General features: G+C 38.6%; 1 protein-coding gene across 2 annotated transcripts in view; it reads right to left on the reverse strand.

The window, feature by feature from the left end:
* The window catches only part of ANO3 (anoctamin 3), a 193,099-nt gene that overhangs the window by 36,562 nt on the left and 143,360 nt on the right, over positions 1-13,177 (reverse strand). For both annotated transcript variants that reach the window (XM_027115153.1, XM_027115154.1), the window contains 3 exons: positions 2,250-2,332; positions 1,463-1,603; positions 770-934 (listed from right to left, as the gene is read on the reverse strand). In XM_027115153.1, the coding sequence (XP_026970954.1) occupies positions 770-934; positions 1,463-1,603; positions 2,250-2,332 (389 nt within the window). The remainder of the gene's footprint in view (positions 1-769; positions 935-1,462; positions 1,604-2,249; positions 2,333-13,177) is intronic.

Consider the following 13,177-nt stretch of genomic DNA (forward strand, 5'->3'; position numbering starts at 1 on the left):
ATTGAAACACTGGATGATCTAAGTTAAATAAACTACAGAAATTGACCAACATGGTCATGAATTTAGAGCCAATGAAAATAACAAAAGCATAGCAATGCAACAGTATACCAGACTCTGAAAGGGAGGCCATGGGGAAGCAGATAGTCTCTTCCTGATAGAATGGAGCAGATATGCAAATAGAATCACTGGAAAAAGAGGTAGAAAGAAAGGAAAAGAGAAAGAGAGAGGGAAAGAAGATAGAGAGAGGGAGAGAAAAACAGGAAGAGGGAGGGAGGGAAGGAAGGAAAAAAAAACTTAGTCCCAGAGGAATAAAAATGGAGTAGCCGTCTGACTGTTTTCCATTTCACATGAGGTCTTGGAGATAACAAGGCTATGCTTTCAAACAGAATTTCCTGTATCTTTCCAATAAATTCTCCTCTGAGGTTGAGTTTGTTGGAATGGCTTTCTAATCCAAACAATCCCTTATCTGAATGAAAAGAGCATAGCAGCATTTCTAGCACACACTAGATACTCGAGTGGAAGTTGTCGCTAAACTAAACTATAAACCCAAAGAGCAAGGAAGGCGATACGACTGTTGATTTTAATTTTTAAAAAATCCATCATGTAAACCACATAAATGAAATATTTTCTGTTGAGCCAAATTGTCTTTGCCAGAAATGATACTAGGTCTTATTTTGGCTGCCTGTAAGTCCAATCCAAGTATAAAGGAAACACATCCTCTCCTTTACCCACCCCTTGTACACCTATTGAAAAATCTGTAAACACTTACAAGATTCAGTGCCATAATGATCACAAAATTGATACAGACTGCAGCAGCAGAAGTTGCAAACTGCCAGTGTTGTTTGATGAAATTCCACTTGAATGATGCGAACTGTTCCATGACAACCAGGCGGTACACCACGACTGCAAACACTGCAGTGATCACCAGAGAAATCTACAATATGGGAGACCAGAGGAGACATCCACACTGTGCATCATTACAAAACGAAAGCAACACCATGGATCCAATACACTGACCCCAAAAGCTAAAGAAATGTACTTTTCCAGAAAGCATATGTAAATTTAAAATTTCCTTTAAGTAACTAACTTTCATTAGAGTCAAAATAAATGGTATAAGATTCAGTTGTTTCAGTGGGATATGCTGTTCAAATCTCCACTTTCACATGAATGCTTGGTTTTAAAACAAAATATCTAATTTTAGGATGATCATGTAATTTCCATTTTATCTTAGATGATCTTTGTTTCGCCCAAAGAGTGTTTTATTTAGGGATATGCACAAACTCCCTTTGTAATTATTCTGTGACCTGCTGTGATTTTTATTTTGTTTAATAGTATGTATGTACTACCAAGGTACTGAACAAGATAGTTTCTTACATCCTCGGGGTCACAAAATGAGTTGGTATCCTAGAACGTCTTTCTAAACCTGGAATCCCACATTCTGAGATTTATGATTATACTTTACCATGAAGAATATTCCTGAGATAGAAACAAGAAGCCGAGTGACTTTGTCTGAGGAAGGCTGATGAGGCTCAGGTTTTCCACTGATGGGATTCACTCTCTCCATCTTGTAATACTTTGCTTCAAACTGGGGACGAAGTGTTTCCTATGAGAAAAACTAAAGTTAACTAAATATCTGTCACAAATTTTTTAAAAATCCAGTATTTAATAAATTTCTGGAATTTGACCTATTTTTATATCAAGTCTTGGCAAAGAAGCAAATTGTAAAAAATTAGATGAAAGTTATTTTAGGGTTTATTTAACCCTAAACTATATTTTAATTAGCACAGTTTTCCACTAATGCAATTTAAGGAAACATCATAGACGTGCTTTGAAAAAATTACACATTTCATCATTGATCTTTACTGTCTTCATAAAATAAGAATCTTGTTAGTAAAAAGAAGTCAAGTAAAAAATTGAATGGTGGGGCTTCCCTGGTGGCGCAGTGGTTGAGAGTCCGCCTGCCGATGCAGGGGACACGGGTTCGTGCCCCGGTCCGGGAGGATCCCACATGCCGCGGAGTGGCTGGGCCCGTGGGCCATGGCCCCTGAGCCTGCGCGTCCAGAGCCTGTGCTCCGCAACGGGAGAGGCCACAACGGTGAGAGGCCCGCGTACCGCAAAAAAAAAAAAAAAAAAAAAAAAAAATTGAATGGTGTTTAGCTGCTTCCTGCTTGGACATTAAGGACAGTGAATGATTTTCTGTACCATATGTTATTCCAGTTTCCTTATCTCCTGGTTTCTTAACATCTTACCTCCTCTTCTTCCCATTCAATAAGGTCCCAAGTATAGGTCAGTGTACTTCTTCTCCTTTTCCAAAACTCCAGGAAGACTGTGGCTATAAATAATAATAATATTATTATTATTACAATTCTTTACCTGACCATATCCCACTCTGTCATCATTGCCTTTCTTCTTGTATTGATGCATTCACATCCTATTATTAAATAATTAAAATTAACTACATTTGTATTAAATTTATGCAGCTGAAATGTTTTTTCCCTTACTCTCTTCTCCCTATCTGTGCAACTGCTATCAGTATGCACTCCTGATGGAGAGTGATTTTTTAAAATAAATTTATTTATTTTTGCTGCATGGGGTCTTCGTTGCTGCATGCGGGCTTTCTCTAGTTGTGGCGAGCGGGGGTTATTCTTCTTTGCAGTGCGTGTGCTTCTCATTTCGGTGGCTTCTCTTGTTGTGAAGCACAGGCCCTAGAGTGCGGGCTTCAGTAGTTGTGGCACATGGGCTCAGTAGTTGTGGCTCGTGGGCTCTAGAGCTAAGGCTCAGTAGTTGTGGCGCATGGGCTTAGCTTCTCCATGACATGTGGGATCTTCCCAGACCAGGGCTCAAAACCGTGTCCCCTGCATTGTCAGGCGGATTATTAACCACTGCGCCACCAGGGAAGTCCAGGAGTGATTCTTTTTATTGGAATAAATAAGCAGAGATTTTTGTTACAATAGCATGATCTTGATCTTGTGAAACTGGGTTGGAGATGAAGCTGGAGGCCTTCAGTGGAAAAAGGAACTGTGTTGTCAGGGGAAAGCAGGGCTTCATGTGCATCAATGGAGGTAGAGAGTATTTTGGAAAATCTGAAGATGATACCCCATAATTCTGCTCCTTAGCAACTATGCATTGTATTTCTTTTTTCACTCCTACCTCTCTGACTATAATGACATACTTTTCTCAACGTTACAAAAATTTCAAAGATGCACATGCCGCATCCATCCCTTGCACTTCCATTTCTCACGTCCATTTCCAGTGGCTTTCCTCTGTGATCTAAAGCCAATGGCACAGAGTAACAGAATCACAGGGTCAAGCATGTAAGAGAGGTAAGATTCTGTATGCAGTTTGTTCCAAGTTATTTTAAATTCACAGAAAGCAAGGCCCAGAGTCACTGACATACATCACTGACCTTGTCCAGAAATCTGCCAAAGCGTCCACAACACTTTATTACGCTTCTTTCTGTACCTGCTTTTCCCCACACTTGAAGGTAAGTTTCTTGAGGCCCTTTTTTCCTTAGCGCTTTTCGTGCTTGGCACACTGAAAATGCTCAATAAAAGTTTGTTAAATTGAACTGAATTACTGAATCGAATTCAGTGATTGTGACTAACCCCTGGGGGAGTGTTTTTTGTATTATTCTAGAGGTTTTCAAATTATGCTCTGTGGAATTTCACTAGGGACCTTGGAAGAAAGAGAGAATCCCCTTCTTTTTTAATATATATATTGAGCAATCATGTTCAACTTTATTTGGAAAAATAATTATTGTTTAAAAAGTTTTAAAAACGACTTCACTGTACTTCCAGGTGGGGGAGTGGCTAATGAGAGGGGCAACACAGGCGAGTGGTCAATTCCGAACACAAATGAAGTTAAGTATGTCTGAATATGGAGCCCAAAAAAGAATTCCAAGTATTGTTTTCATCAGAAGAGATAAAAAGTTAAAGCTTTCTCAAAAGGAGACCCATCTGAAACGAGAGTATATCAGAGCAACCTCTCTGCCACGGCCAATTTGTACAACACCCAAGAACTACTAAAGAATCCCCCATTCCGTAGATTTGTTTTCAGCAACATCCGCAAGCGTAATGTGCTTTCCCCACGTAGTATTGCAACATCACCGTACATGAGTTAGAAATAGAAACCTCACTAAACAGGATCTACAATTAACAGAAGGACCATGAGTGTGGGACATTTTAAATTTCCCTGCCTAGGGTAAGTTACTGATTTTCTGGTTAACGCCTTACAGCAATACAATTAGTAGAGTTTTTTGCATGAGTATCTAGTAGATATTGATTAGTAGACTAATCAATATAAAGAGCCTATACATATGTGTGAAACAGCAGATTTTGAATATTTGGGCTGAACTGTACTTGACACAGCCTCAACTGGTTAGTTGTAGAACCGGCTAGTCAAGACCTACTTGTATTGTTAAATTTCCTCTTTGTCTAAGGACATGGAATCTCTCTCTAACTTTACTTCCAATTTCCCTCTCCTTCTTCTCTCTCTCTAAAAACACTAAGTAAGAAATAAAATAACAAGCATCTGAGTTCTAAGAACATGGGAAAGCCAGCATTTGAACTATAATCACTGAAAATCTTCACCAATTTCTGAAATCAGACTTCATATTTTTCCCCCTAAGCAATTTCATTTAGAAAGAAGAAGCTACACATAAATAGCACCGTGCTATATTAAAATAGGAGAACTCTCACTACAGTCTTGACCAGAGCAGACTCTTAAATTTGATGTAATGTGTCTCTCTAAGCTAACTCTTCCTGTCAGTATGGTATTGGCATTTGTACATTAAATACGCATTCAGTAGCATTTGTTCACATTAACATGGATACTCTCAATTGATTTGCTAAAAAATTAGGTGTCTGCAAAAATAAGCTGTCAGCATTTTGCCATATATTTTTTATAAATACAATGTAATCTTTTTAAAGCTCTGGATTGATTTTTCTCAGGACTTTTCCTCATCTTGCCATTCAACTATTTGATATACTTTCTTTACTTAACTCTGCTGAACATTTTCTGATTATAAATGTAATACCAACAAAAATAACTGGAACAACTCCTGTATTATTCATTTCTGAAATACAGGAGTCTAGGAGGGCCTGCCATTTACTAGGCTTTCAATAAATGTATGCTGAATGAGTGAACTAAACTGTAAAGAACAGAAGTCACCTACAATTCCACCATTCACAAATAGTCACCGTTGCAATTTAGGTAATCCCATCCAAAGTATTTTTCTTAAGAAGTATACTTAGGACTGATATATCTCTGATATTCAGAGATATAGCCATATAGGCTGTTCATTTATGACAGAAAAAAGAAAAAACTGATTCATAACTGAACCCTCTAAGGGTGTCATACTCCTCACAGGCTGGCCCTTCTTCCCTAGGGAACCTTCACCAGGATGAAGTATATGTAGAGTTAACCCCTGGAACAGTGCTGGCCTCCGGGAAACTGCTCCAGAACTAAAGTCTATATCCATTCTGATTGGCCATACAGAGCCTTAAAAACTCTTAAATATTTGCTCACTTTATAAGCATCCCCCTAGAACTGGATACTTAGAACTGTACTTAGCACCATAGATGAATGATGACAACTATATAATAAATTACTAACTTACTTTTATCATAAATACAATTTATCTTCTTGATCAAGTTATAATGACCCTCAAAAGACCATCTAGGAATGGCAATGTGGTGCTGGAGAAACAGCATGGCATGGGGTACAAATGTTCTGGGTTTGAGAGTTGCCTATATTCTTTTCTAATTGTGTGACCTTCGACAAATGACTAAACAACGATAAGTCTTTGTTTTCACAACTTAAAAACAAGAATAGAAAAATTGTCTTTATGGCAGTGTTGTACAAATTAACTGAGGTATAATTTGTAAGTGTTCTAAGCTTAATTCATTTTAAGATGAATTTATATTATTATAAATTATAATAACCCATTTTTTTCAACATTCTGTTTGTTGTTATACATAGGGAACTTTGTAGACAAAGTTCTTGGCTTACATTGTATAAAGATACTGTATATCTTTCTGCACGAAACATGGGCTATTGTCAATTATTTATATTTTGATTGTTTCACTTTTATAAACATTCAGTCATAATTGTCATAACACTTTCCATCTTTTGCTGGTGACACAGCAAACAGCTTATATTGTCCTTTTTCTTCTTTTGTATTTAAGATGGTAAAGCTGCTTCTAGAGTAAATAATTCAATTCGAAATTATTTTTTGAGAGCACAATGCTTGGCTATTCTTAGAGAGCATACAAAAAAATGAAAATGAGTTGCATCATAGGCCCAAAGAGGAAGAAGAGAACTAGCATTTACTGAGCACTTTCAAGATCCCAGACTTTGTGCTAGATGTCTTTAATTGACTCCTATTATTTCCACAACAACCCAGGTGAAATAAAGATTATTAGTCTCCTTCAGTAGAGAAGCAAATCGAAACTCTTGGAGGTTAAGTTACCTGAAGAAGTCCCTTGGCTGAAATTCACACCCAGATCTAAACATTGACCTTTCTCTATGCCAAAGGAAAAATTATTTTTAAACATGGTTTGGGAGAGAACTTTTCGAGCTACATAATTTGCAACATCCTTCCAGGAAGAAATTAGCATTATAGACAAAATGTTTAAGCAAATTTGTAATAGACCTAAATGAGACTGAGAACTTCTGGGAGGTTAGCTGCTCAAACACCAAGTGGTCCATCAATCAGAAGTCTACGGTCTTTTGGGGGGACTTTCAAGATTGCAGAGGAGTAAGATATGGAGATCACCTTCCTCCCCACAAATACATCAAAAATACCTCTACATGTGGAACAACTCCTAGAGACACCTACTGAACACTACCAGAAGACCTCACAATTCCCAAAAGGCAAAAAAATCCCCATGTACCTGGGTAGGACAAAACAAAAAAGGAAAAACAGAGACAAAAGAATGGGGATGGGACCTGCACCTCTGGGAGGGAGCTGTGAAGGAGGAAAAGTTTCCACACACTAGGAAGCCCCTTCACTGGCGGAGACGGGGGTGTGGAAGGGGGGAAGCTTTGGAGCCATGGAGGAGAGTGCAGGAACAGGGGTGCAGAGGGCAAAGTGGAGAGATTCCCACACAGAGGATTGGTGCCAACCAGCACTCACCAATCTGAGATGCTTGTCTGCTCACCTGCTCGGGGGGGTGGGGGCTGGGAGCTGAGGCTTGGGCTTCGGAGGTCAGATCCCAGGGAGAGGACTGGGGTTGGCTGCGTGAACACAGCCTGATGGGGGCTAGTGCACCACAGCTAGCCAGGAAGGAGTCCAGGGAAAAGTCTGGAGCTGCCTAAGAGGCAAGAGACCATTGTTTTGGGGTGCACGAGGAGAGGGGATTCCTCTCCAGTGTGCCCACAGAAGGCAGAGCACTGCCTAAATGAGCTCCAGAGACAGGCACGAGCCGCGGCTATCAGACTGGACCCCAGAGACAGGCATGAAACGCTAACACTGCTGCTACAGCCACCAAGAATCCTGTGTGCAAGCAAGGGAACTATCCACACACACACACACACACACACACACACCCCAGGAGCCTGTGCAGCCCACGATTGCCAGGGTCCCGTGACCAGGGACAAGTTCCCTGGGAGAACACACAGTGCACTTCATGCTGTTGCAACGTCACATAGGTCTCTGCAACCTCAGGCACACCTGGCATTCCAATGATAACTACCGTAGCCCTCCCTCCCCCCAGCCTGAATGAGCGAGAGCCCCCTAATCAGCTGCTGCTTTAACCCTATTCTGTCTGGGTGGGAACAGAAGCCTGAGGGCAACCTACATGCAAAGAGGGGTTGAAACAAAAGCTGAACCTCAGGAGCAGCGCAAACAAAGAAGAGAAAGGGAAATTTCTCCGTGCAGCCTCAGGAGCGGCCAATTAAATACCCACAATCAAATTGATGTACCCAGCATTTGTGAAGAGACAACAAATCATCCCAAAATTGAGGCGGTGGACTTTGGGAGCAACTGTAGATGTGGAGTTTGCTGTCTGCAACTGATTTGTTTCTGATTTTTATGTTTATCTTAGTTTAGTTTTTAGAGCTTGTTATCATTGGTGGATTTGTTTATTGGCTTTGTTGCTCTCTTCTTTTGTCTTTTATTATTATTTTTGTTTTTATTTTAATAAGTTTTAAAATTTATTATTATTTTTTTCCTTCTTTTTTTCTCCCTTTTCTTCTGAGTCGCATGGCTGATGGGGTCTAAGTGCTCCAGCCTGGTGTCAGGATGGAGCCTCTGAGGTGGGAAAGCTGAGTTCAGGACATTGGACCACCAGAGACTTCCTGGCCCAACATACTATCAATCAGCGAGAGCTCTCCCAGAGATCTCCACATCAACGTGAAGACCCAGCTCCATGCAATGGTCAGCAAGCTCCAGTGCTGGATGCCCCATGCCAAACTACTAATAAGACAGGAACACAATCCCACCCATTAGCAGATAGGCTGCCTAAAATCATACTAAGTTCATAGACACCCCAAAACAAACAACCAGATGCAGCCCTGCCCACCAGAAAGACAAGATCCAGCCACACCCACCAGAACAGTGGCACCAGTCCCCTCTACCAGGAAACCTAAACAAGCCACTGAACCAACCTCATCCACTGGGGGCAGATACAAAAAACAATGGGAACTATGAATCTGCAGCCTGCAAAAAGGAGACCCCAAGCACAGTAAGTTAAATAAAATGAGAAGACAGAGAAATATGCAGCAGGTGAAGAAGCAAGGTAAAAACCCACCAGACCAAACAAACGAAGAGGAAATAGGCAGTCTACCTGAAAAAGAATTCAGAGGAATGAGAGTAAAGATGATCCAAAATCTTGGAAATAGAATAGAGAAAACACAAAAAGGTTTAACAAGAACCTAGAAGAACTAAAGAGCAAACAAACAATGATGAACAACACAAAAAAATGAAATTAAAATACACTAGAAGGAATCAATAGCAGAATAATTGAGGCAGAAGAATGGATAAGTGACCTAGAAGATAAAATAGTGGAAATAACTACCATAGAGCAGAATAAAGAAAAAAGAATGAAAAGAATTGAGGACAGTCTCAGAGACCTCTGGGACAACATTAAACACATCAACATTCGAATTATAGGGGTTCCAGAAGAAGAAGAGAAAAAGAAAGGGTCTGAGAAAATATTTGAAGAGATTATAGTTGAAAACTACCCTAACATGGGAAAGGAAATAGTCAATCAAGTCCAGCAAGCGCAGAGAGTCCCATACAGGATAAACCCAAGGAGAAACATGTCAAGACACATATTAATCAAACTATCAAAAATTAAATACAAAAAAAAATATTAAAAGCAGCAAGGGAAAAGCAACAAATAACATACAAGGGAATACCCATAAGGTTAACAGCTGATCTTTCAGCAGAAACTCTGCAAGCCAGAAGGGAGTGGCAGGACATATTTAAAGTGATGAAAGGGAAAAACCTACAACCTATTCTACCCAGCAAGTATGTCATTCAGATTTGATGGAGAAACTAAAACCTTTACAGACAAGCAAAAGTTAAGAGAATTCAGCACCACCAAACCAGTTTTACAACAAATGCTAAAGAAACTTCTCTAGGCAGGATACACAAGAGAAGGGAAAGACTTACAAAAACAAATGGAAAACAATTAAGAAAATGGTAATAGGAACATACAAATCAATAATTACCTTAAATGTAAATGGATTAAATGTTCCAACCATAAGACATAGACTGGCTGAATAGATACAAAAACAAGACCCATATATATGCTGTCTACAAGAGACACACTTCAGACATAGGGACACATACAGACTAAAAGTGAAGAGATGGGAAAAGATATTCCATGCAAATGGAAATCAAAAGAAAGCTGAAGTAGCAATACTCATATCAGACAAAATAGACTTTAAAATAAAGACTATTACAAGAGACAAATTAGGACACTACATAATGATCAAGGGATCAATCCAAGAAGATATAACAATTGTAAATATTTATGCACCCAACATAGGAGCACCTCAATATATAAGGTAAATGCTAATAACCATAAAAAGGGAAATCGACAGTAAAACAATCATAGTAGGGGACTTTAACACCCCACTTTCACCAATCGACAGATCATCCAAAATGAAAATAAATAAGGAAACACAAGCTTTAAATGACATATTAGACAAGATGGACTTAATGGATATTTAAAAGACATTCCACCCAAAAATGAAAGAATACACATTCTTCTCAAGTCTAATGGAACATTCTTCAGGATACATCATATCTTGGGTCACAAATCAAGCCTTGGTAACTTTAAGAAAATTGAAATCATGTCAAGTACCTTTCCCGACCACAACGCTATAAGACTAGATATCAATTACAGGAAAAGATCTGTAAAAAATACAAACACATGGAGGCTAAACAATACGCCACTAAATAACCAAGAAATCACTGAAGAAATCAAAGAGGAAATCAAAAAATATGTTGAAAAATATGACAAAGTAAACACAATGACCCAAAACCAACGGGGTGCAGCAAAAGCAGTTCTAAGAGGGAAGTTTATAGCAATACAATCCTACCTCAAGAAACAAAAATCTCAAATAAATAACCTAACCTCACACCTAAAGCAATTAGAGAAAGAAGAACAAAAATCCCCAAAGTTCACAGAAGGAAAGAAATCATAAAGATCAGATCAGAAATAAATGAAAAAGAAATGAAGGAAACCACAGCAAAAATCAATAAAACTAACAGCTGTTTCTTTGAGAAGATAAACAAATTGATAAACCATGAGCCGGATTCACCAAGAAAAAAAGGGAGAAGACGCAAATCAACAGAGTTAGAAATGAAAAAGAAGCAGTAACAACTGACACTGCAGAAATATGAAGGATCTTGAGAGATTACTACAAGTAACTATATGCCAATAAAATGGACAACCTGGAAGAGATGGACAAATTCTTAGAAAAGCACAACCCTCTAAGACTGAAACAGGAAGATATAGAAAACATAAACAGACCAATCACAAGCACTGCAATTGAAACTGTGTTGAAAAATCTTCCAGCAAACAAAAGCTCAGGACCAGATGGCTTCACAGGAGAATTCTATCAAACATTCAGAGAAGAGCTAACACCTATCCTTCTCAAACTCTTCCAAAGTATAGCAGAGGAAGAAACACTCCCAAACTCATTCTATAAGGCCACCATCACCCTGATAACAAAACCAGACAAAGATGTTACAAAAGATGAAAACTACAGGCCAATATCACTGATGAATATAGATGCAAAAATCCTCAACAAATGTTAGCAAACAGAATCCAACAGCACATTAAAAGGATCATACACTATGATCAAGTGGGGTTTATCCCAGGAATGCAAGGATTCTTCAATATACGCAAATCAATCAATGTGATACACCATGTTAACAAATTGAAGGAGAAAAACCATATGATCATCTCATTAGATGCAGGAAAAGCTTCTGACAAAATTCAACACCCATATATGATAAAAAACCCTCCAGAAAGTAGGCATAGAGGGAACCTACCTCAGCATAATAAAGGCCATATATGTCAAACCCACAGCCAACATCGTTCTCAATGTTGAAAAACTGAAACCATTTCCTCTAAGATCAGGAACAAGACAAGGTTGCCTACTCTCACCACTATTATTCAACATAGTTTTGGAAGTTTTAGCTGCAGCAATCACAGAAGAAAAAGAAATAAAAGGAATGCAAATCAGAAAAGAAGAAGTAAACCTGTCACTGTTTGCAGATGACATGATACCATACATAGAGAATCCTAAAGAGGCTACCAGAAAACTACTAGAGCTAATTAATGAATCTGGTAAAGTACCAGGATACAAAATTAATGTACAGAAATCTCTTGCATTCCTATACACTAATGATGAAAAATCTGAAGGAGAAATTAAGGAAACACTCCTCTCCCATTTACCATTGCAACAAAAAGAATAAAATATCTAGGAATAAACCTACCTAAGGAGACAAAAGGCCTGTATGCTGAAAACTGTAAGACACCGATGAAAGAAATTAAAGGTGATACAAACAGATGGAGAGATACACCATGTTCTTGGATTGGAAGAATCAATACTGTGAAAATGACTATACTCCCCAAAGCAATCTACAGATTCAATGCAATCCCTATCAAAATACCAATGGCATTTTTCACAGAACTAGAACAAAAAACTTCACAATTTGTATGGCAACACAAAAGATCTCTAATAGCCAAAGCAATTTTGAGAAAGAAAAACTGCATTGGAGGAATCAGGCTCCCTGACTTCAGACTATATTACAAAGCTACAGTAATCAAGACAGTATGGTTCTGGCACAAAAACAGAAATATAGATAAATGGAACAGGATGGAAAGCCCAGAGATAAACCCATGCACATATGGTTACCTTATCTTTGATAAGGAGGCAAGAATATACAATGGAGAAAAGACAGCCTCTTCAATAAGTGGTACTGGGAAAACTGGACAGCTACATGTAAAAGAATGAAATTAGAACACTCCCTAACACCATACACAAATATAATCTCAAAATGGATTAAAGACCTAAATGTATGGCCAGACACTATCAAACTCTTAGAGGAAACATGGGCAGAACACTCTGTGACATAAATCACAGCAAGATCCTTTTTGACCTACCTCCTAGAGAAATGGAAATAAAAAGAAAAATAAACAAATGAGACCTAATGAAACTTAAAAGTTTTTGCACAGTAAAGGAAACTATAAAGAAGATGAAAAGAAAACCCTCAGAATGGGAGAAAATATTCGCAAACAAGCAATTGACAAAGGATTAATCTCCAAAATTTACAAGCAGCTCATGCAGCCTAATATCAAATAAACAACCCAGTCCAAAAATGGGCGGAAGACCTAAATAGATATTTCTCCAAAGAAGATATACAGATTGCCAACAAACACATGAAAGGATGCTCAACATCACTAATCATTAAAGAAATGCAAATCAAAACTGCAATGAGGTATCACCTCACACCGGTCAGAATGGCCATTATCAAAAAATCTATAAACAGTAAACGCTGGAGAGGGTGTGGAGAAAAGGGAACCCTCTTGCACTGTTGGTGGGAATGTGAATTGATACAGCCACTATGGAGAACAGTATGGAGGTTCCTTAAAAAACTAAAAATACAACTACCATACGACCCAGCAATCCCACTACTGGGTACATACCCTGAGAC

The sequence above is a fragment of the Aethalodelphis obliquidens genome, unplaced genomic scaffold (genome assembly GCF_003676395.1).
Source record: "Aethalodelphis obliquidens isolate GAN/ISIS:26980383/991018 unplaced genomic scaffold, ASM367639v1 scaffold14, whole genome shotgun sequence".
Classification (NCBI taxonomy): domain Eukaryota; kingdom Metazoa; phylum Chordata; class Mammalia; order Artiodactyla; family Delphinidae; genus Aethalodelphis; species Aethalodelphis obliquidens.